This window comes from Besnoitia besnoiti, chromosome II, assembly GCF_002563875.1.
Source record: "Besnoitia besnoiti strain Bb-Ger1 chromosome II, whole genome shotgun sequence".
Taxonomy (NCBI): Eukaryota; Apicomplexa; class Conoidasida; order Eucoccidiorida; family Sarcocystidae; genus Besnoitia; species Besnoitia besnoiti.
The window spans coordinates 4,698,284-4,722,101 of NC_042357.1; the positions used below are offsets into that span (position 1 = coordinate 4,698,284).

A 23,818-nucleotide genomic window follows, 5' to 3' on the forward strand; every position below is an offset into this window, starting at 1 on the left:
GCGCGTCCGCCTTCTGGCTCTGCGTCTACCGCTGAACGCTTCTTTTCGCCCGTGAAGATGGCTGCTGCATCTGCTTCACGACGCGGGGTAGGCGCGAGAATCGACGTGCAGCTCAAAAGTAGCGAATTTGCGCGGAGAAAGACTCAGAGAGAAAGGGACCCGCAAAGATGGTGGGAAGTCGGGGATCTGGTTGTAGTCGCGCTTTATCGGCAGCATCTGTGCAGCAGCGGAGTCTTCCTGCACTCCCAGGGTGAAGCGCAGACACCGTGACATAGAGGCGAACCAGGGGCGAATCTCGATGCGCGACACCACAGAAGAACAGACAGGGAGGCACGTGGTTCAGCCTATTCAAGGAAGAAACGAACGCACGAGGGAAGGAGGGAAACAACGCGTTTGTGCTGCCGGAGACGCCGCAGCGTCTCCGCATGGAAACAGAGAGCAGGGAGGGACGCACAGATAGACAGAAGATAATGCAAAGAAGGCGGGCGAGAGAGGGGCGAAATGTGATTCACCTGTCCACCCGTCAGCGATCCCTCCGCCTCCCCCCCCCCCCCCCCCCACCTGCGTGCCTTGGGACCGTTCGTGCGTGTCCAACGTTTTTGTTTGCGTACGAAGCGCGCGGCCGCTCAGGCTCGTGTCCGTGCTCTGAATGATTCGTTATTGATTCATGCGCATCGTCAAACGGATGCAAGGAAGCGATGTCGGGCCTGTTTTCGCCCTCCCTCATGCTCAGGGCATCGGACAGCGGCAGAGAGTCTCGCAGTCAGATATTGCGACTCGATTCTCCTCTTTCCTTCGCCGTCGCCTCTACCGAGATGCTGAGAGACGGGCAGCGGCGGTTGGGCCCCGCTGTTTCCCTCAGTTGCTCGTTTTTCCGCGCATCGTCTCTCCACTCACGGTGTTTGCTTCGATTCGCCAGCGACGCGACCTGCTGGCCTCCTCCGTCCTTGGCTGGGTCCCTCTACATCGATCGACTCCATCTGTGGTGCTACTCTGCCGCGTGTGTTGTCCTTAGCTGTCCTCTCTCCTCGCGCCGGAGAGCCGTCCGCGCCTCTCGAGATTCTTCTTGCCTGCGCAGCAGACGCGCGCGCGCGCAGTGCTGCGGACAGTCTCTGCGAAGGCTCCGCTTTCTCTTTCTTCGCTCCCGATCTCCGCCCCGCGCGCCGCAGACGTCGCCTTCCGCGGGCCTCTCACGTTCGCCGCTCGTGAGCCATGGAGGCCGGCAGGCGCTCGCGCGTTCTGTAAGCGACCTCAGGGCTGTTGGAAGAACAGACCGGCGAAAATAGTGAAGCAATAGCTACACTGGAGGTGGAGAAGCAAGGGAACGAATGAGGCTGAGAGCTTTGGTAGCAAAAGGGGCAGGGAATGCGCAGTGCCTTCGATCGGTGATCGGGAGGGGCTTGACGGCCGGAGTTGCAGGAGGGGCGAGAGGTGGCGGGATTCTGTCTGGATTCGTCCAGCGAAGATGGCCTGACCTGCGTGGTGCTTTGCCGCGCACTTTTCTGCAGCCTTCTTATACAGATGAAATGCCAACAGCCAACCATGCTTTTTTTTTTGCAGCTTCGCAGGCTGTGGAGAAGATGATCTCTGTGCCGTCGATGGGTGACTCGATCACAGAGGGAACTCTGAACACGTGGAAGCGCCGTAAGTCCACGCGACTTCCCTTCGCCCGCTTTGCGTTTGAAAACGAAAAGGAGACACGCGCTGCCCTCGACATCTGCGATTCCCTCTTCTGCTCCGCTTACTCGTGGGCCCTATGTATCTATATCTATATATCTATATCTATATCTATCTATATATTTGTACGTGTGCTTCTGCGGCTCATGCATGTATTCATGTATATATATGTGTATTTACATACACATATACTTATATGTGCCTCATGCATATATATATATATATATATATATATGTATGGGATGTCAGTCACGCGTGCATGGATGCATGCGCGGGGACGTGCACGTTGTCTTTCTTTGTGATCTCTCTCGCTCTTTCTCTGTATCTCATTGTCTTTTTATCTGCATGCATATATGTATCTATATCCACCCGCGATGCTATTTTTCCCTCTTTGTTCAGAGCCAGGAGACTACGTGCGCGAAGGCGACCTGGTTGCGGTCATCGACACCGACAAAGTCTCTGTGGACATCAACGCGCCTGAGTCTGGCCGTCTGCTCAAGTTCGAGGTTCAGGAAGGCGACACAGTTGAAGTTGGAAAGCCGCTCTATGTGATTGACCCGAGTGCGTCGCGCGTTTTCTTTTTTCGTTGTCTTTCCTTTGATCAGGGCGCGCCTGCGCGTCTGCGCATCGATACCGCGACTCCAGTCCCATGCACTTCTCCATTTTCCCTCATATATGTATATATTTATCCATCTGTATCTGGGAGGGTATCTCACCGTTTCGTCTCCCGGGTGCTGCGACTTGAACGCGTGGTGGTCAGTGCGGCGCGTGATTCCTTCAGCACTGGATTTTTTGTGGGCGTTTGCGCGGCCTGCGCATGTCTTCTGTGAGCGCGCTGCCTCCTTCCCTTGAGTGAGTGGGGACGCGTCGACTCTGCAACGCGCCGCGCCGAATCCTCACAGCATGCGGTGTGTCTCTCTCTTTCCCTCGCTTTCCTGCAGCTGCGGTCGCGGACACGCCGGCGGAGCCTGCGGCTGAGCCTGCGAAGCCCGTCGAGGAGAAAGCCGCACCCGCTCTCTCCGCGGTTCCTCCTCCCGCTCTTGCGAAGGTCCCGACTCCCCCCCCACCGAGCGAGGCGAAACCTATGCCCGCGAAACCTGCGCCGCCGAAGTCTGCGCCCGCGAAGGACGCGAAGAAGGCGCCGAATGCGGGTGGCCTGGATGAGCGACGCGTAAGTCCGCAGGCTGACGACGCCCTGCCTGTCTGGCGACTGGCTGACAGGGGACTTAGGTAGAGAAAAGAAAGCGAAGGCAGCGAGACGCACGCAGCAGGATACTGAAGGAGAGCAGAGGAGAAACAAGGACCCCCGCTGTTTTCGTGTCAGACGCGGCTCCTCCCTTGCACGCTGAGGTTTTTCTCTGCTGTGTCTGTTTAGGTGCCGATGAGTCGCATGCGTCTGCGTATCGCGGAGCGCCTGAAGGGCGCACAAAACACCGCTGCCATGCTCACGACCTTCAACGAGGTAAACGCCGTTTTTCCGCTCTGTGTCTCGATACTGTATCCATATATATGTTATATATGTGGTCTTGTGAATGCCTGTATGTGTGTGGAAACGTGTTTGCGCGGATAGAGATACTGATGCATCAAACGTGATACATATTCAGATGTGTATAGGGGCGGGGGGAGTGCTCAGGGGTGCGCGTTGAGGGCAACACCGTAGACGAAGCGAATTACTCTACATACACAAATGTACACATACAGGAATATGTATTGAAAAACGACCATGTTGTCGTGTGTGGAAGTACTCATAATGTATATTTAGGCGTGCATGGCTGCGTCGGTGGATGGATAATTTTTTTGAGAAGTTTGATAGGAGGCGCGTACTGTTTTCCGCTGGGTGTGCAGTGCGACATGGGCAACCTCATGGCGATGAGAAGCGAGATGAATGCGGCCTTCCAGGAGCGCCACGGCGTCAAGATGGGTAGGCTGTCTCCTCTTTGTATACTTGACTCCACATTGTTCGCTGCACTGCATATATACATATATATATCTGTGGATCTTCAACCGTTTTTTGCAACGAAGTGGCGCCGCTTTTGTGCGTATCGTCGGGGCTATTGAGCTCTCTTCTCCCTTATACATGAACGCATGCACTGGCGTCCGAGAGGTCCTCTGTTGATTTGCTGGGTTTACCATTTGCAGCATCAGTCACCCACATTTTTCTAGGTTCAGTTTTGCAACGCATTCGGCTTCACGCTTCTGCGTAGCTCGCTGTTTCCCTCTGCCGCCGGTTCCGCTTGAGCAGACTGTCTGTGGACTTTCTCATTGTTTTCTTCTTTTGAGAGAAACGCTTACGTGGAAGCAAGACCCGATGTACCGATCGCGTTCTGAGCTGGTTTGGCAACTTGCGGGCGAGCTGTATGCCCAGTTAGCTTTGAGCTTTCCCTTTTTCTCAGGCTTCGTTTCGGCCTTCATGCTCGCGAGCGCCATGGCGATGAAGAAGGTCCCTGAAGTCAATGCATGTGAGCCTTCTGTAGACGTGTAGCGGCGCTTTCATATATATATATATATAAATTTATGCGTTTGCAGATCTGTTTCCATCCTTAGCGGTGCGACTGGCGCTCAGAGGAGGAAGCCTCGAAGATCTGCAGCTCCGACAGAGGCTCTCATGGCGGGGGGGGGTGGGGGGGGGGGGAGGGGGAGGAAAGCTCGCGGATCTATTCGGCGTCATCGACCCCGTGTCCGCAGATATGTAGTAAGTGACCAGATGCATAGGGAGTTGTATTTGTTTCTGTCCCTTGTGAAAACGTGGGCGTTTTCCGCCTGCGGGCCTGCGCACGCAGTCATTGAGGGCACGGATATTGTGTACAAGGGTCACATCGACATCAGCGTCGCAGTGGCGACCCCCACCGGCCTCATGGTTCCAGTCGTGCGCAAGTGTGAGAAGAAGAGTTGGGCCGACCTCGAGAAGGTACGTGGACGGTGCACGTGGATCTGGCTGTGTCGAACCGAGCGCACCGCTGTCCATATAAATATATATATGTATGTAGCTGTATCTGTGTATGTGTGTAGGTATATAGGCTTGTGTGTATATATGGGCATCTGAGGAAGCGCAGGCTTTCGCTGACGTGCGTGACGATTTTCCAGTCTCGCATTTCAGGAGCGGACAGCGTGGCCTACCTCCTCCCACGTCGCCTCGTGCCCACGACCGCTCCCTGCGTGCGCCGATTTTTCTCGGAGTGTCGGTTTTCTTTTCGCAGGAGCTCGCAGCGCTGGCTGTGAAGGCCCGCAACAACCAGATTGCGCTCGAAGACATGGCTGGCGGCACCTTCACCATCTCCAACGGTGAGAGGGAGAGAACAAAAACGTCTCGTACGTGTATATATTTGTATGTGCAGATTTTTATCTGCATATGTCGTGAATCTGGCATTTTGTGCGGCGGGATCTCTTGTCATGCAATCAGACTGTTTGAAAGCATTTTTCGTACTTCGCCTTCCGTCGTTTGCATGTGGTGCGCTGCGGTTGCCAGCAGCAGGATCAGGCGGAGCCCGACGACAGCGTCTCTCGTACTTCTCGGTGTTTTTTGCTTTTCGTACGGTTTGCATTTTGGGCACTTGCTTTCTCCGCAGTCGAGAGACCTAGTTCGGTTGTTCAATTGCATGCGGTCTCCGCAGGTGGGGTCTACGGGAGCATGATGGGCACTCCGATTTTGAACCCGCCTCAAGCTTCGATTCTCGGTGAGTTTTTTTCACAAGGCGCTCTAGGCAACATCTGCTGTGAGTAAATGTAGAGACCGAGCGGGCAGAAGGTTTTGCTGCTTCGCGTGCCGCCGTGGAACTCGAGGCAGCCGAGGCAGAGGGACAGAGGGCAAGCTTCAGCTGCAGAAACGTGCATCCGCTGCGGACTGTTGCTCTAGCGACCCGCGTCGATCGCCTGTGGTAGTGCATATCCTCATGAGGTGCGGTGGGATGAAAGAGTTTCGGTTTCTTGTTCGTTTTTTCGCAGGCATGCATGGCATCACAAAGCGTGCGGTTGTGAAGAACGACCAGGTCGTCATTCGCCCGATGATGTAAGCTCGCTAGGAACATGCTCTCACCGGCACACGTATCTCCACTCGTCAGGCTCTGCGGGTCTTCGTTCTTCTGCGAGCCGCGGGAATCCAGAACGAGCGACTGGATTTCTCGAAAGGGGCTGCTCCCGTCTTTTTTCCTGGTTTCCTGGGCGAGTAGTGGTGGTCGTAGAAAGGGAGTAGGGGGCGGGCACATACATGAGCTCTGCCTCCGACTGCGCAGGTTGATGTATATGCCTGTTCTAGCAGTATGCGTAGATATCTATTTCTGGACTCAGCGCGATGCCAGGGCTTGTGCGGTGGTTTTCTGGTTTTGAGCACGCTAGCAGGGCCGTGCTGCGCCGCCTGGGCGCGGGAGATGACTCGCGTTCTGCATATTTTTAGAGGGCGAAGCAAGGCAGTGACTCGTTGATGGCACTGTGGCAACGTGGGAGCAGTCGCAGTGAGAGAGGGAGGGTCAGTGAGTGTATTTCGATGCTTTTTCTGTTCTCTTTATGCAGGTACCTCGCGCTGACATACGACCATCGCCTGATTGACGGCAGGGAGGCTGTGACATTCCTGCGTCACGTGCGTGATTACATCGAGGATCCGCGCTTGATGCTGCTTGACCTCTAAGCGGCGCGCGGGCTGTGGCTCGGCTCTAGGAGGGCGTGTTTTTCTGTTGTTTACCTGTCGATTCCGCGGACGGGGTGGCGGAGGCGAAGAGTGCAGCTACAGCATCGACAGGCGCGACGAAAGGCTCTCGGGAGTCTGCATGAGAAGGCGAATTCTTACCGAGACGAGAGCGAGGACGCTGGAGGGTGGAGCGACGCAAACGCTTCAGCTTAGTCAGGGCATGCCTGAGTCGAGACCATGATAGGCAGTTGCACTCGGATTAGCGGGCAAAGGAAGGGCGGAATGAAAAACACAGGAAATTTGAACTGCGGCCGTCCACATCAAACACACATGCCGCAGGAACCTTCTGTGCGTGCTGGGACGTGGAGGTCACGCGGCGTGACTGGAGAGTGCACACCGCCTTCATGGGAAGGGGATGAGACGGAATTTTGCGGCACAAGCTTTCGTTGTGGTTTACGTGTGCCTGCTATGTTGACGCCGATGGATACGTATTTTTGTCACGGCAGATGACCTGCGGAGCTTTTGGATAATATGCGCGCCAGATCCAATTTGCTGCAGTTTCACGTTCGATGCGAAAACTTCCCGGCAAATTTTTCAAGCAATACGAGCATGCGCAAGCGAATATTTGCCTATACGCGACACACACGCGCATCTGCATACTATGGCTATCTCTACATTCCTATGTCTGCAATCAGGAATGCAACTGTATGCGTTCCCGTAGATGTATGGTGATGCCCAGCCTTTTTCATACGCACACTCTGCGATGCGGTCTCGCGGCTTTTTCCCTGGCAGCGCCTCAGTTCTCCCCGTTCACTTCATTGCAGAGAATTCGTTATGTGCGGTTTCGAGGCTGTTGCTTGTGCATCGCAAGCGCGGAGTGTCTGCGTCCCCACGGACTTAGCAAGACTTCACAGAGCTATCTTCCGCTCCTGTGTAACCTACGGCTGTCTAGACGCAGACTATGGATAACGTTATCGTTATGTGAGCGGCTGAGTATCAATATTGCGTTCCGAACAAACTCCAAAGCCTGTTGCTAACAATTGACAAACTCTGAGTAGTTGGGGTGCACCTCCCATTCGCGGCGGGTACTAGACAAATGTGCAGATCTGAGCATCTGCGACGCTGTAGCACCAGCTGTCGCGCGCTGCTTGCGTTTACAGCTTGGCTGTATTTGGGTCCTCAAGAGAAGAATACAGAGGAGAGGTCAACACCGGTTGGCACGCCAGTGCAGACACAGAGATTATGCACCGCTCGGTGCGATCTCCAATATTAGCAGGTCGCCCGTGAAGCAGCGTGCCTACGCAGGCACCACCGGCGATCCCCACACAAAGATGCGAGATAGAGACAGAAGGATTGCTGAGAGAGATTGCACAACCTCCACCGGACACCGGTCCGCTTGAGCTCTATTGACGCCTCCATTTTTGGAACTTACTGTCAAGTCACCCTCGCAGTCCAGCTCGACTACGAAGTTCCTCTCATGCATGTCTCCGTCCTAAAGCGGCTGAAAGGTTCCATTGCCTTGCTTCGTTTCAGATCACAAATTTCGCCACAGTTGGGGCGGGAAACGAAGGCTTAGCGAGCACAGCCATACAAATATCGTTAACTTTTGGGGTTCGACAGCAGCACCGTCTAGAGCCTACACTAGAGCCTGACGCGCTTCCGTCGTAGCAGCTGCCGCACTGATCCCCCAGTTGACAACTACAACTAAATACCAAGTATCGAAACGGTACGGTCAATAAGGGACGTTTTCGGAATATAAAGGGAAAGTCTTACAGCTTCGTTTTCTGTTTTTGCGGAATTCGTTCGCATCTCGACACGGAGACGTCGGGCGGATGGTGTAGTGGTATCACGCCTGATTTGCATTCAGGAGGTCCCGGGATCGATCCCCGGTCCGTCCAACTTTCCATATGTTTGTGTTTCGCCTTTGACTCTTTTTAGTAGTGATAACCTGCTTTTCTACGAGTGAAGTCTTCTGAAAATGCGGAGTGAGGCCAGTGACCTGATATGCCGTCGGATGAGTGCCGAGGCCTCGGTCTACCGCTCTGATGTTCCCCCGTCGCTCTACGACGTCCACCCTCGAGTCTGCCGGCGCGCGATTGACGGGGCTTGCGGACATGGCTGCACCGGAGAGAAACTGCACAATTCTGACCATTTTCTGACGGCAGCTTTTGCGGAGAAGAGGCTGCCTGGGGGGCCAAGGCACCTTTTCCTATGTGTTGAAAAGCGAACCAGCGGGTTTCGCCGCCAGCCCCATGCGAGCGCTTACGAAGGCACTGTCACACTAAAGAAGAGACCCATTTTTTCGTCTTCTACGAAGTGAATTCGTGATACGCTTCCTATGAGTGCCCTTCCTTACGCACGTACTCGCAGAATTCTACCTCTGCCACCTAAGTGTGGTTGTAAGCATGGTGCAGCGCGATATACACCAGTACAAAATCTATAGGATGAACCCGAGGGATATTGTCCTCCATTTTATTTATACACTATGAGTATTACTGGCTCTATAAGATTTACTGAAGAAACGAAAGAAATTAAAATAATTTTGATCCTTCCTGAAGGTTTTGCTCTGTTCTTCTCCTTCGCTTATTCTTGGCATTGTCTCTCGCCCACGGAGAACACCTCGGAAAGTAGGCCACATTCGAAGCGGGGCAAATACGCCGAAGGCTGCTGGATCCGTTGCTGGAGCTGATATTCGGTGTGCGACGGTGTTTCAGGCGAACTCCGTTGTTCTGTTTGTGTCGATGAAGTGCACACTTCTTTTCATTTTCGTTTGCTGTCTAGCATTCGGTTCTCGTCTCGATCTTCCTAGTGCCGCACACTACTGGGCACTGCTCGTGCGCAGTCCTTTACGGCCCCTAGCACGGTTCCTTGTGCCTTTTTCGAGTTTCTCTCACGATTTGGCTACCAAAGGAGAACAATCACATGTCTAACACAGAGAGACAGGGCTGATAGCTCTGATTACGATATTGCTATTGCTCGCTACGCAGGATGGTAACTCGCTACGCAGGATGGTAAATCACTGCGCAGTTTGTCTCAAGCAGGTGCCAACGTTCATAATACAAGATTAAAGAAGAAATATGGCTCGGTAGCAGCAAAGATCACCTTTTGTCGCACATACGCACCGCTCATTTTTGCTTTCGTTTCCGTCCGTGCTGCCCCTTCGCCGGAACGAGTTCTGAGTAGCGACGTGTCTCCATCTGCTCCTCTTACGAAGAGGAGAGCAGAGCGGTTCAAGAAATGCAGAGATAGTTGTTTTTCTCGAGCTTACCAGGTGAGAGATATCAGGCCGCAACGTATCGAGTTCTAAACAGAGAAATAGAGGCGGACGGCGCACGAGCAGTGCCCAGTAGTGTGCGGCACTAGGAAGATCGAGACGAGAACCGAGTGCTAGACAGCAAACGAAAATGAAGAGAAAAGTGCACTTCATCGACACAAACGGAACAACGTAGTTTGACGCAGTTGAGCCTTGGACAAAACAGAAGACAGAAATGCAGTCGGTAGCGCGCTGGAACCGACGACACACCGACACTGCAGATGCAAGAGACGGCTCGAAGCGCTCTGTAAAAACGCTCAACTCCCTGCCTGCATAACGGATAATTTAGTCGCGTAGCGACAAGACCCATGTTCCCCATGTGATACTACACGCAGGAAACTCCGTGTGTCGCGCGAGCGTCTATCGTTGAAAGTAAAAAACAACACCCTGGAGGTGGCGATGCCGAAAGTGTGACCCATGCAGTGAGAAGCGTGCCCCGCCGACGTAGCCTCTCTGATACATTGTTGCATTTTCTTTGTTCTCCTTCATGTTTGAATCAACGGCTCTTCACCAAGGGCCTGCGGACGATCTGCTGCCTCGCACAAAGCGAGGGTTTTCCCTCTGATCATTTACGCCTCCCCCCGTCGGCTTTTCTACGTGCTAAGCGTCGAGCCAGCCAAACCAAGAATCTTCTCATCTTGGTGGAGTCGGGAGACCTTCCAGGTTTTCTTTCTCTCTTTCTTCTCGTCCTTCCTGCTCTCCGCATCCCTACAAGATCAAGAATCCATATGTGACATGCTCAGCCGGAGCGAGTGCGCCGCCAGACGCTTGGCACTCGATGAGAATGTTAGTAGCCGACTCAGCTAACAAGGACGTCCCGCATTTCTGCGCATCTCTGGGCAGACGATTTGCAATCCAAGAAGAGCGCATCTACGTCTTCGATGTGTTTTCTTTCGACAACTTCGTAGCCCTCGACCTCTGCGAGAATTCGCGCGGGCTCGAGGAGCTGCAGTGCGTAACGCAGAGACGTGTGGCTGCCCACTTCGCCGAGGAGCTCCAGAGCTTCATTCGACAGGCGAATGTTTTCCACCTGCGAGCGAATCTTCAGCACTTGGATCACCTGCTCATATCAAACCGACCAGGCACGGACGAGTGACAGCTGCGTGAAGAACCGGCAAGGGACAACTGGAGACAGAGAAGCCAGACAAAAGAGAACGCTGTGCAGCCTGCCGTACTATGTAGAAGTGTTGCAGGCTTGCGCCACGGACTGAGGACGAACGCAGCTCCGCCTCGTAATAGCAGATATTTCCCAACGTCGAACAAGCACGTGGCTTTCATCGTTGAAAGTGCCAGACGCCCTTACCTCCGCAATCGTGTAGGGGACGGTTTTCACAATCAGCAGGCGGTCTAAGAGATCGACTGGCATGCCGTGGGGCTCGATCGCCTCCGTGCCACGCACAGTGCACACCTGCATCAGGCAAGCATCGAAAGACGCGAGGTAGAATTGCCGCCGACACAGCCGTTCAGTCAGCGCAGATAAGATATCAACGTAAGCACGCATCCTCTAAGCAGGCAGAAAACGAAGAAAGTGGAGAATCAGGCGCCGACGGCAGTGTCTGGCAGTCGACGCTGCCTGAACGGAAAACTGCTCACTCCTCTGTTGGTGGCGAAGATGATGATCGGGCTCAGGGGAGACTCGAGGATGCGGTTCAGGAACGTGAAACACTCAATATCCAGCATGTGGACCTGAGGCAAAGAAACAGAAAACACAAACAACAGGAAAAACTGGATTGCCCACCCGGAAGAAGTTCCTCGTGCACGGAAAACTTCCCGAAAGGAAACCACGATAGCGAGACCGACACCCTGCTCTTTCACCTGGCGGACGCGCGCGACGACTAGCGCCATATACATGCGCAGGCGATACTACGTATTGGCAAATCAGCAACGACTACACTAAAACATAAAACGTTGCGTTCTGGAACATGAATATATATATTTATATACATATGTATGAGAAGGACAATATGGCTGAGATCAAGCACGTCCAGGAGAAAGCTCTTCGGACGTGCTATTGGCGCTGCTTTGGCAAAGAGCCTGGTCATACCTCATCCAGGAAGAGGACTCCTGGAAGGAGCTCTGCGATTCCTTGGTCGATATACTTGTTTACTGTTTTGTTGATCTCGCTCCGGAGCTTCTCGGTGATTTCTGTCTTTCGCGGCTTCAGGAACTGCCCCATAACGGAGATGATGTCGGTCCCACCCTGAGGAAACAGACGAGAGAAACAGAGCGCGATTCGAATTAAACGATTCGGGAAGCGAGGATCTTCACCTTTCTCGGTGAGAATCACGCGGCGCTTCCCCCGAAAAAGGGTTCGCTTCACCTCCTCTCACTCAAACGTAGCGACCCGAACACAGCCGACGACGGGGCTCGAACCCGCGACCACGAGGTTAAGAGCCTCGCGCTCTACCGACTGAGCTACATCGGCAAGACCCTATTTGACAAACTCTCCCGAGGTGTGGTCCGGAGTATCTGCCCCCTCGACACGCAACACAGCCTGCTTCCACACCCCGGAAAAAGCGGGTTAGACGCGTATCCTCAAGCCGCGCCTGTCGCGCCACGTCGCCTGTACGCGAACCTGCCTCTAGGGCAGCCCTTACTACGGGGTCCCCAGTTGCGGTGTGGGGGGGGAAACGGCATGAAGAGCGCCTTCAGTATTCTCTCTGATCTCTCATACCGTGCCGCCGCACAGCTCACGGCCGGGTTGCTCGCCAGGCGAACGGTGTGGGCAACTCCATAGCAAATGCAGTTTGGCCGTTGTCTTTCTTTACAATGAACAACGAGCTGCCCACAACTTTTAAGTCCCGCGCACAAACCCGTTTCTTTTCTCGCGGTTGACTTCGGAGATATCCCGCGTGCTTGGGGGTTCTTCTATTTGTTCCACGCCCATCGTACCTGAGGCTTGGCGTTGGCGATGTCGAGATCGTGCAGCGTGACGACCTGGACGACTTCTTTCCTCTTGTGGACCTCGCCCTTAGGAACCGGCACGTACTCTTCCACTTCGAGATCAAATTCAGTCGAGTAGGCGTCGCTCCGTCCCACGCGTTTCACTGCGCCTGGAGCCATGAAAAACGCAACAAGGACGGAGACAGCCTGACGCGCGAGACACCCCCCAGTGCAGCTTGTCAGTACAGGGCTGACAGAGGCTCCTCCTTTTTAAACATGTTCACCGAGAATGCATGCGTGACGCGATAAATAGAAACTGGCCCTTCTAAGGTTGCGTCCAGCAGGCAGAGGGTGCGTTGGGTCGGCTGCCCTGGGCACGTGCCAGCGCGTTGTCTCAATTAGCCTTGAATCCGTGTCGCATGCCGTCACCCCCAAGAGACACTCATCAATATTTTTTTTCGCTGATGCCACCGCAACCAGCGAAGCTCGAAAAATCGAAACGAAAACCTCAGTGCACGAACACGCGCCTGAGGAGTGCCTGCCTGGCTGCTGACCCTGTGGCTGCAGGCGCAGGTCTAAACATGCATACATTCCAGCTGGGAACCTTGCAAAGCCGCATTGAGCCCCTACGACCTGGAATCCCAAGCGACACCGCGCTCCATACAGCAGGCAGGGGTGTTTTTGAATATGTTTACCTGTATTTGCCTCGATGTAAATGACGTCTCCCAGCTTGACTTTCTCCTTCTGAATAGCGTCGTGAATCTGGGGCGCCAGACGGAGGGTCTTTGTCCCCCGCACGGTCTTCAAGGTCATGATCACCGCGCTCAAGCACTTAGCTGATATAAAAAACAAATACTTACACAAGATGTCGCGCGGAATGAGGTATCAGTCGATGCTTGAGAAACATATGATCGCTGGGATGGAAATGCAGTGACGAACGCGCTGCGGACAGTCTCGAGGGAAGAGTTTTTTCGCTACATATCGATTGTCAGGCGTCCAGACAAACTGAGCGAGAGAGCCAGGGGAAATCCCGCGCGTTCAGAAGTCTTTCCGCGCGGGTGGCGGCTACGACCCACTAAGTGGGTTTGATGAAAACATGCTAAAAAGAAGTGAGTGCCCACTTCCTCTCGAAGAAAGTCAGGCGCAGCCTCAAATGCTCAGAGGCGTGCATCGCGGCGCCTGACCACCTTACCGAATCCTCCATGGGGATTTTCAGTCTCTTCTGCCGCGATTTCGAGGACTTCTCCCTCGTACACCTCCTTCACCTCGTGGATTCTGCATGCATCAATTAGCACCGGGGGACAAAACGCCGGGTCATGACGCACAGCACGAATACCGGCGGACGCTGCGAGCCCACGAATGTCACGTTGCGTGGACTGAGCGCGCATGTCCGGACCCCACGAGTCTTTGGAAAGTTCCCGCCGTGAGCGACCCATCTCCGCGACCTCAGCGGAGCAGCATGTCCGCTTCAATGTACTTCTTCACACGATTTGAGAAGCCCGTTTTCTAACGGGGCGGGGATCGCACCTGAGGGCGATGGCCTTTCGGCAAGCCTCGAGGAGAACCTCCGTTTTTTTCACCTCGCTGCTGTAGACCGAGGAAGAGGGGAGAGGCACGAAGGGCACTTCGGGACCTAGACTGGCAGCAATCGCCATAGCCAGGGCGGTTTTCCCGCTGCCAACGGGGCCGGCGAAGAGCAAAGCTTGCCCTGCGGGAAAGAGCAGACCGAAGAGATCGCGAATCACAGCTGCAGTGTGCCATGCTCAGATAAGCATCACATGCAAGGATTCGAATCCAGCCGCGCACGCATACGCATTATGTATGTATACCTATACATAAATATATATATATATATATGTGAATACGCGTACGCGGTGGCTCGCGGCCGCGGGTCGCAGGCAGTGCCCCTTCGTAGTTCAGGGACGGCATGGCCAGGGGCAGAAAGAGAGGGTTTCGATGGAGCACTAGGTTCGAATAATAGTGAGGCAAAAGCGAGCCGAGGCATCAACAAAAAAGAAAGACCGCTTGGCGAGAAGTCGCGGCACCGGTGTACACGCTGGGGATCAGTGAAGGCATGCGAGCTAGCCGAGTAACAGGACTTGCAGTGAGCTGCGGCACTGGCACTGAGCTGTCCAACAGGGCACGGAGGCGCGCAGGCACCACAAAGATTGCGCGAGCGCGCTCCACACTCACTCTCAGTCGACGAAAGCGTTGCATGTGCGAAAAAACAAGCAGACGCGTTTCTAGCCTGCACGCACAGTATCCGCCAGTGGCTCCAGTGTGTAAGAGCAGGATGCAGAGGAGACGCACCTGCAAGTTTCTTTGCTTTGATAAGGTCAACGACGAGTCCAGCAGCTTCGCGGGCCTTCTCTTGGCCGACCATGCCGCCGCCGGTTTTCATGGCTGTCCCGTCGGCATGCAGCCCCAAACTTTTGATGTGGCTGTGAGCAGCCAGGCGCTGTTGCTGCTGAAGAGAGAGCCCCCCAGTGCCTGCTTGGACGCGAATTCCTGCAGGATTCGAGGAAGATTCTGCGGGGGCGGGCGACGAGGAAGCCGCCGAGCTCGCGGCAGGAGCTGCGGCTGCAGCCCCTTGGATCTCTGAAAGAGGCTGCGTCATCGCGGCTGAAGGAAAGGTGCAAGAGAACGAAGGAAAGAGGCGGCGAACTGCCCAAGACAAAGACGACACCACGGTCGCCAAACAGGGTCACAGAGGCGGTCTACCCTACGCGGAGAAAATTCGTGTGCCCAGCAGTGCAAAGGCGCCCCAGACGCGGTAGAACGGGAAAACAGAGTCGGCGGGCCCCCACACCGAAGAGAGCGGCTTCACTGTCCTTCCGCCTCCAAAGCGATACCTGAACGAGGTTTTTCTGAGACCAGGAAGGCTGTTTGAGCTCTGTAGATGCCGCGGCAAAAACCGAACAAGAAAGGGCGAAGTTGCTCGTTAAAAAAGCTGTGCATGCAGGGCAGCGCGACATAGAAAGGAGACGGTCCTGCATGTTGCAGCGAAGCGAGGCACTCGCAGCACGGCACACGCAGGTGGATAAAAAAAGCGCTGGCGTTATCCACCGAAAAAAAAATAGTATCGGCGACCGACCTCTATCACAGAAAAATCATGGTCGCCCACGTCTCCGCCTGGCGCGCTGCAGTACGAGATGAGCAACAACCCGTAGGCATCCGAGAACGGCAGGATCGCAGGCGCAGAGTATCAAGGCGCCGATGAGCAACTCAGGGTTGTTGGAATTGAAGCCCAGGCGGCATGGAAAAGGCAACGGCTCACCATTCTGTGAAGTAAAATGGAGATACGCCTGTTGATCAGACTCTAGCAGCTCTTCATCGACATCAACCCAAGAACGCGAGCTCACTGACACCTTCATGGGGAAGGAGCACGTATGTTTCAAACTTCCAGCAGCAGGAGGGGCCGTTACCGTGAGACTGGGACTTTTCCGGGGAGCCTCCGTGGGCTGCGTCGCATGCAGGCTGAATGCGCTGCAGTTTGGTACTTTGGCTACCGTTGTCTGATTCAGCAAAGCAGGTGCTATGCCGTGTCAACTTCGGAATGCCATACGAGCCGCGAGACATCCTGCGTTTATCAGCCTTGCCCGTGGCTCTCTGGACGCGAAGGATGAGAGGCGCTCTCAGGCACAGATCTGCCACGGTATGGTGACTTCTGCAGTTTCCCCCTAGTTTGAGCGACGTCAGGGAACCACGCCATAGTACGTGTCAGTCTGCGAGCAAAGGAAATTTTCTGTGGCTCAGGCGCTACAAGTCACTGTTTTGCGTATGGACGACTCGCGTTTTGCTAGGCAGCCTACAGCGAGTTCCGAAAATAGATGTCGCCGCTTACCACTGAATGCCCCATCACCGGCATGCAGTAGCAGATCTCAATGTGGTCAGCTGCTTTACTCATCCATGTACGGGTGGCGCCGCCCACTAAAGAACAGCACCCCCAAAACGTTCCTTGATCGGAAGACGAACAGAATCTTGTGCGTATCCTATTCCGACTTCCAGAGGAAGACAATGACACCTGGCGTCGAGCAACTTCATTCGCGACACTATACTGCCGTCTCCCGGGTCCGCATGCCGGTGTGATGTGGATTTTGCAACTACGCCATGGGTACTTAAAGCGATAGGGATCGTTTCGGGTCCCTCGCACCTGCGTTGTCGTCGCTCAGGCCAACTGCTTTCACAAAACTGCGCGCTTGTATCCACTGCTACCGCCGAGTTTGTGTGGCTCTCCCCTGGCGCGCTGGATTGACTAGACAAGCAGAAAAAAGCTGGTACAGTGGATTGCCGAAAAAGCAGGCAATAGGCGCCCAAGTCTGCCCTGTACGTTCCAGAGCGGGTAAGAATAACAGTGTGACATGCTTTTGGCCGGCGTACATTGCTGAGACCACACGTGGAAAGCGACTGCCTGTCGACCTGAACGATATGCGTGCTCACAACCACGCATGAAAGGCCCTGCAGTGAAAGCTTTCTCGGCCCTGTGGGCCATTTTCAGGACAGATGCGTGAGCCTATAGGGTACGCACGCGCCTCAAGACCTGAACAAACTTCTCTGCACGCGCTCAGGATCTCTGCAGCCCAACTTCCGCGAAATTTGACCTCACGGGGGGGAAATGAATGCGAAATCCACATGGCACTGGCCCATGAACAACGGTCTACTCCACTTAGCTGCCACGGCACGCACACATAGAATCTGGCCAGGAACCGCGCTAAGGACGCTGCGCGCCAGTCCCAATTACTTCATCCACACACGCGCCAAGGGGCGTCATACGAATACGAACACAGCAATCCATAAGCAACGCTGTGGAATGCTTACCGAGTAAGCGGCAAACGTTACAGAAAGACTCCGTCCTCCCGCAGGCCGCTGGCGCGCTTCGGGCACGAGGGCATACAACAAGAACGCCGGCTTTTGTGACGGGCTGGACTCAGCCCCTACGACGCTTCTCCCTGGTGGTGAGTGGGCGCGCGGGCGTCAGAAAGAAGGAATTCGTGCCGCTTCCGCCCCTCGGCTTGGTGCAGACGTCAGCAGACGCCGACCAGCGAGTGTGAATTTGACAAAGTGAATCGTCCCGTACCACCTCCCAGGGTATCCCCACTGCGGTGTTGCCCACTTCCCGTTTGCCAGCGCATTCCACAGATGCGAGTGCCAGTTCACGAGGCTCCGGCGCTCGCTGGCAGGGCACTGCTGGGGATCTTGCGCACAAAGACGAATGAACAGGAGAGCCAAGATGACGTCCCTCTGGGCCTCACACCCCTCCGAAGGCGCCAATAACGCGCAATGCACACATCGTCGAAGTGCCTTTCGTTTGGCAAATTTGAATCGCGTAACCCGCGGCTCCACCAACGGGTGAATGAGGAGACGACGCACGTGCAGCGGCCGCGCGCTCGTCTCGCATTCTACGGCCCAGCCGTCGGGTCCTTTCCCCCCGCGGCCGTAGCTCGTGCGGCCGCCGAAGCATGAAGCAACTGCTCGATATGTGGGGCGACAACGAACCGACGAGGACAGCTGCCTGCAAGCAAACGTAGAACAGCCACTCAAAACAAGAGTCGAGACATGCACTGCGTTTGCGCCGCCGTCGCCGGCCCCCTCAGCGTACCCGTGGCAACCCGCAACGGGCCACATGCATGAAACGCGCAGGACGCGACTCGCCGCACGCCCGTCTGTAAACGACCGCTGACCACTCGACTGCGGCTCGCGATACGTGCTTGCCAGTGGAGTGCTAAGGCGCTTGGAAACTCGCACAGCTGATGTCTTGTTAGGGCGGCCCGCCATGTCTGAGGCGTGCGTGGATGCTGCCTTCTTGCACGAGCATCCTGCGGAGTGGGCTACCCACAGTGACACGAGGAACAGACGCCATTCGCGCATGTCCTGCAAACGGACTAGAGGGTCCCGTCTGCGCGAGGTCTCCTTACCTAGAAAAACGAACTCCTTGTTGTCTCTGAACATGACACCGCACTCCTGCTTGAAAATGCAGTCACATCCGGCATCGATCTTGAAGCAGTAGCCGTCATTGGCTTCTTGCTCCGATCCTGCCTGCGCATTCGTCTTCCCTCTTTCCTGCCTCTTTTGTAAGCGTCCGGTCGTCGATTGTTGCGCGGCGTCTGAGGAGCGACGATCCTGAACTGCGCCCTCAGTATGCCTTCGTCTGTCTGCTTCAGAAAAAAGCCCGTGGCATGTCCTCCGCGGAGTATCTCCAGCCTGTACCTCCTGTTTTAACTTGCATTTTTCCCTCTTCTCGCATTCAGAATATGCCAGACCTTTTCCGCTGGTCCCGTCCGCGTCTATTCGCCGTTCACCCGCGTGCCGTTCCTCCCCGTCCTCACTGTCACTGCTGTCAACCCGCCGGAGTCTTCTGCTTCCTTTCGCTTGCTGCGCAGCGCCTTCGCTTGCGGAGCCGCAATCGCTCCCTCCTCGTCGCAACCTCTCGTCTGCCTCGTTCTCATCGGCGTCGCTCTTACCCTCTGTGCTTCCGCGGCGGAGACGTCTGCGGCCATCGCCCTCCAGAGTGCTACTAACTTCCGGCTTCGGCGCTCGGCTTCGTTTGCCGTTGCGCTTGATTGCGTCTGCCGCCTGCGCACCTGTCATTTCCGCGCCGTCCTCCTCGTGACCCGCGTTCTGTCCTCGCGAATGGTTCCGTTGGGTCTCGGTGGATTGGTGACCTGTTCCCTTTGGTCTCTTTTCCCTCTGTCTCCTCTGCGTTCCCTGAGCAGGATTCACTTCCCACGGGCACACGGGGAAGTCCCTCCGTTGTCTCATTCGCCGCTTGCTCGTCATGTCCGCCGATTCCGGGTCTCCGCCTAAGTGCCACACCACGCGGCCGCTTTTATGAATCAGCAGGCGCCCCAGCGCGCCTTCGGGAAGTTCCTTGAGCGTGACAGGCTCTTCAGCAGCTGGCGCGGCCCCCCGAGGCAACACGCCAGACGACCCGTGGCTGTTCGCCGCGCCGGTGCCTGGAGCTGAGCCTGAATCTGCCTGCTGAGACGCATCGTGCCGCAGTTGCTCTCTCCTCATAGCTTCTTTGTCGAGCGGCGGCAAGCACCGCGGGAGTTGAAGAAGCAGAAACGACGCGAAGCCGGGGGCCGCCGAGGAGTCCAGGTTATCCTGGAAGTGAGCAGAGGCGTCTGCTGCCATCAGTGCTGCGGCAGGGGATGGACGAGGAAACTGCTTCTGAGAAGACACCAAGAGAGCAGATTCAAAGGCCCAGAATCAATCTACTGGCAAACACAGGCACATGCGCAGCAAAGGCGAGTTGCTAGCAGCCGACTGCAATGTGCGCCCCCCAAAACGTCTTTCTTCGGCACTGAACCCAACGGATAAAAACTCCCGCCCTTTCGCTATCCTCTAGAGAGCGTGTTGCGGCCTGGCGACCTTTACCTTTCTTTTCTTCAGGGGTAGGGACATCGGGAGATACGCACCGTCCGGCTCACGCGTGTGCGTCCCCCCAACCAGCTCGTCGCCGAATTCGCGTTTCCATCCAGTTTTGCTGTCAAAAACTGCGTCGGAATCTGTCTCAGGCTCGTCGTCGTCGCTCCGCTCGTCGCGCTTGATGCCCGCCGGCGCGAAATCGGGTGCACGCCCTCCAAGAATGCAGCTCTTTGCCTCGGCATCCTTTTCCACCGGGACTTGGCTCTTCCTGCCAGGAGCCTCCGAAGCGAGGCCCGCAGCTCCAGACGTGTCTCCGCCCGCGACGGTCGACGCAGCCGTCCCGCCGGCTTGCGCGGAGGCCGAGGCACTCCCTCGGGCAGCAGCACTCGCGGGAGACTTTGTGCGGCTGTCCCTCGACCCCTGTCCTTCAGCTGAGCCCTTCTTCGCCCGCAGGCTATTCTCTTGTCGTTGTTGGCTGCTCACGATCATACCCGTCCACGCAAACTTGTCCGCGGTCTCGTGACGGTCACCAAGGCTTCCTGAAGCCGCGACTCCAGCTCTCGGTTTCTCGCCGCATTTAGAGTCGAGACCTCGCGTGGATCGCTCAGCCGCTCCAGAGGAGGAGGCCGTGGCTCGGCCTATATTCGGAGTGAAGCGGACAGACGCTCGCCCCCTGCCATTCGCAGTCTCCGGCTGCAGCCCTCGCCACGAGCTCCGCAACAGCGAGGACGGTCCGACGTGCCCACGGCCCCGACCTGTGCCCGGCGCGGGCAGCACGCTTTGCAGCATGTCACTCGGCATCATGCCTGCAGGAAGCGGCGACCCGCCGCGGCCGTTCAAGCCGGCCCCTACGCACCCCCCCGCGGCCGATGAAGCTACGGGCCTCTGAAGCCCACTACCCCCGCCTGCGAACACGTGAACGGGTCGCGGCAGAACTCCCTGAATCGGCGGTGGCGAAGCAACCGGTGCATCCTGCGGACGACACGCCGCAGCGCCAGGCGGGAGTGCAGATTTCGCTCCGGAGGCGAGGCACGAGGCCACATTATCGAGGCGCAGCTGCGCCTCCGCCGCCCCTGCCCACGTGGAGGATGGTGCACTCTCTGGCGCTTCTTCAGTCGCTGCGGGTGCATCGCAGGTCTCTTCCTCCCCACTGCTACCATCGTCCACAATCCTGCGAAGCCTCTTGCGCTGGAGGCCTTCTCTCTTTCGAGCCCCGCCTGCGTCGCCTTCGTCTGCCGCCTGCGCGGTTGCGCTCGAGCCTGTCGAGCTGGCGGCGCGCGAAGGCGCGTCACCTGAGCTCGCGTCCCCCCTGCTGGCGGGCACCCTTAGAGCGTCCGCGACTGTGCTGCCGCCATTGACATCCGGCGCGTCTGAAACCGCACAAAACGTGGCGGCTTCTGGTAGAGCGATCGGCAGAGGAGGAACTCCGCCAGCCGAGCCGGACGCCCCGTCCGGAAAGGCGTGGAGAGGAGGTGGCGGGCTGGCAACGAAGCTCCTCGGAGACAAAGAGGACGAGAAGGAAAGCGCAAGGCTAGGCGAAGATGCCTGGTCGTTGCCGGCAACGGTTAACAGACCATCGGAAGGGCTGAAGGGGGGGCACTGGTGAATGGAATAACTACACGGGTCAGGGGCGCGTATCGGCGAAAGCCCTTCCTCTGGAGAGGGCGGCGCAACCCTACCCGCAGAAAAAGCAGCTAGATCCTGACCGGCTTCATCGTCAAGCAGCCAACTCTTTGTCTTTTTTCCACCGGTACGCCCTTCGGAGCTAGAGTGGGCGGCGCTCGCAGACACGCGCCCGCTCCGCGACGCGCGGCTTCCTCTAGAGTTTCCTCGTGGCTTCGCAGCCCCCGAGCCGCTCGAGGGAGAACGACGTCCCTGCATATTTATACGAAGGCAAAGTACCTTGTCTTGGTATTGGGCACCAACTGCAGCGGCGGCTGCAAAACTCAAGCCCCTCTGCGCACTACACGCGGCCGCTGAAGAGGCAAAGGGAGAGACGTCAGCTTCAAGAAAAAGACACAATCGAATAACGGCGCTGGGAAACGACAATTTCTCCGGCGGAGGGAGGCGCGAGGTAGCCGTGGTGCGATACTGGGCACCGCGTTGACCTTGTTCCGGCGCCCGAAGCGAAACGGACACCCACCACCCATGTTGCATCGGCGGCACGCTTACTCGGCCGCTTCCTTCACAGCCCTTCGAAAAGACCACATCATATCACAGAAGAATAATGGCTCGCCACTTAACCCTTGCAGCTCCGTTGCGTTCGATCTCCAGGCTTTGGCTGGTCGAGCATTCCTCATGCATAGCCGTGATGCATGCGCAAGACGCCTGCGAGCAGCCACAGGTGTGGTTTGGAAAGCTTCGAGGAAAGGATGTCGAGGACGGATGCGGACGAAACATGAGGGTGGCGCATTGAAACCCTGCAAACATATTTTGCTCGAAGCTCGGCCTTCAATAGACCGCACAACCTCCTTGTCGTCCTCGAGACAGACCGGCACGAGGCATACTCGGAAACCCACCGCACACGACGCGCATCGGGCGAAATGAGACGGCGCGCCGAGCTGGTCTCGGGTTACCCTGCCGTCGGCCCGAACCGTCACTTGTGGCTTCGGCAGACAACCAAGCTCTTTTGACGGGTTGGTGGTGAACAGCAAATGAGTCCCGGAGCGAGCGGCGCCTGCCGGCACCCGACCTCCTTCCGCTTTTACCTCCCCGGGCCGCCAGCTTGGGAATACCTGAGCATTCTACGCCCCCAACGTTCGCGTTTGAGGGACTCACAGATCCCTTGACACTTCGCCGCCGTCTCCTTGAGCAGAGATGCAGAGTACTGTCCGACAGATCCGCTGTCTCCTGTAGCAGCAGCCAGTGTGAGGCAGCAGCGCCGAGACAGTACAGCGCCGCGTGGGAGAGGGGTCCGGCCGGGGGAAAGAGAACCGGCTTCAACTGCGTTTACTGTAGATGGGACCCGCGCATTACCAGAATAGTCGACGATCGATTGGGGAAGTCTCTTTTTGTGCGTTGAGCCGCCACTATGGGCAAATCGAACAGCGAGACGGTTACGGTGAGCAACACGAAGTACGCGAGTATACCGCTGAAATTCTCGCGTACCGGCCTAAACCGGCTTCCCACCAGAAACTCCAGCTTACGGACGGCGTCGAGCATCTCCTTGCTAAGAATAACAACTAAGGAGCACCGACGACAGTGCGAGGTACGAGCTCAGGAAGCACCATAGTGCCGCTATAAAAGTGCACAAACTGCCGGCAACTAGAAAACGGAGGCACGAATACACGTTTTATAAGCTGCTTCTTCATATTGCTCGCCCGTGATGCCGGGCTCCGTCCCCGCAGCCAAAGCGTGCCAGCGCTGCCGGTTGGTTCGCTTTGGGCAGGTTTTAATTCGCGTAGCTCTGCGAGGCTCTCCGCCTGCTGTTCAAAACACACCAGTGTTTGCCTACGAAAGGCAGTCGGCGCTCAACTAGTGTAGATGGCCAGTGCCTCATGAATCGGGGTATGACTGGCAACTTGAGAAACAGTGTGGCAAGCAGCTCACAGGAGAGCCACCATCCTTTACCGGTGACGGGCGCTGGTTCGCCTGCGTTGCCCCTTTCACCTCTATGCGGAACCCCCTTTTTTCGTGTGCGGTGGCTCCTGCGCCACAATCTGCGCTCTGCGTTGCTGGCGAAACACCGGCCCCTGCTAGAAAAAACACTTGCCCCTGAGATATGCGGCACCCGCGGTAAAGGACCCCCGCAACAGCGGAGCCCGCGTTTCCCACGGCACTACACCAGATATGGGCTGTCTCTCGAGGGGCGAAAGACCTAGGGAGAGCCACAATACGCCACGTAGCAGGTATCAGATATAGTTTGCAGGACTACATCACATAGACGGGTGCGAAGGACCGGCGCGCCTTGCACTGGTAGAAATGCTGGTGTACGGACGTCGGCGCTTGTCTCCTCC

The 23,818-nt window shown here is 56.3% G+C and overlaps 3 protein-coding genes and 2 non-coding genes across 5 annotated transcripts; 2 read left to right on the plus strand and 3 right to left on the minus strand.

Moving 5' to 3' along the window:
• Positions 1 to 57: 57 nt before the first annotated feature.
• BESB_040130 (dihydrolipoyllysine-residue succinyltransferase component of oxoglutarate dehydrogenase) lies at positions 58 to 6,298 on the plus strand (the record flags this gene model as incomplete). Its single annotated transcript, XM_029362599.1, has 13 exons — positions 58 to 87; positions 1,016 to 1,241; positions 1,561 to 1,644; positions 2,077 to 2,238; positions 2,619 to 2,848; positions 3,053 to 3,139; positions 3,523 to 3,598; positions 4,071 to 4,136; positions 4,458 to 4,585; positions 4,875 to 4,959; positions 5,289 to 5,351; positions 5,620 to 5,683; positions 6,184 to 6,298. 13 exons carry the CDS (start codon positions 58 to 60, stop codon positions 6,296 to 6,298), a joined length of 1,416 nt encoding a protein of 471 aa, XP_029221564.1.
• A 1,826-nt stretch (positions 6,299 to 8,124) lies between these two features.
• BESB_041180 lies at positions 8,125 to 8,196 on the plus strand. Its single transcript has one exon. It is a non-coding gene; the product is annotated as a tRNA-Ala (tRNA).
• A 2,214-nt stretch (positions 8,197 to 10,410) lies between these two features.
• On the minus strand, positions 10,411 to 15,111 carry BESB_040140 (RuvB family 1 protein; the record flags this gene model as incomplete). Its single annotated transcript, XM_029362600.1, has 9 exons — positions 10,411 to 10,671; positions 10,915 to 11,019; positions 11,205 to 11,297; positions 11,656 to 11,811; positions 12,504 to 12,664; positions 13,190 to 13,330; positions 13,687 to 13,769; positions 14,022 to 14,202; positions 14,805 to 15,111. 9 exons carry the CDS (start codon positions 15,109 to 15,111, stop codon positions 10,411 to 10,413), a joined length of 1,488 nt encoding a protein of 495 aa, XP_029221565.1.
• BESB_041410 lies at positions 11,964 to 12,036 on the minus strand. The gene has a single exon. It is a non-coding gene; the product is annotated as a tRNA-Lys (tRNA).
• Positions 15,112 to 17,893: 2,782 nt separating the features above from the next.
• Positions 17,894 to 21,743, minus strand: BESB_040150 (uncharacterized protein; the record flags this gene model as incomplete). Its single annotated transcript, XM_029362601.1, has 3 exons — positions 17,894 to 18,006; positions 18,410 to 19,664; positions 19,872 to 21,743. 3 exons carry the CDS (start codon positions 21,741 to 21,743, stop codon positions 17,894 to 17,896), a joined length of 3,240 nt encoding a protein of 1,079 aa, XP_029221566.1.
• Positions 21,744 to 23,818: the final 2,075 nt, after the last annotated feature.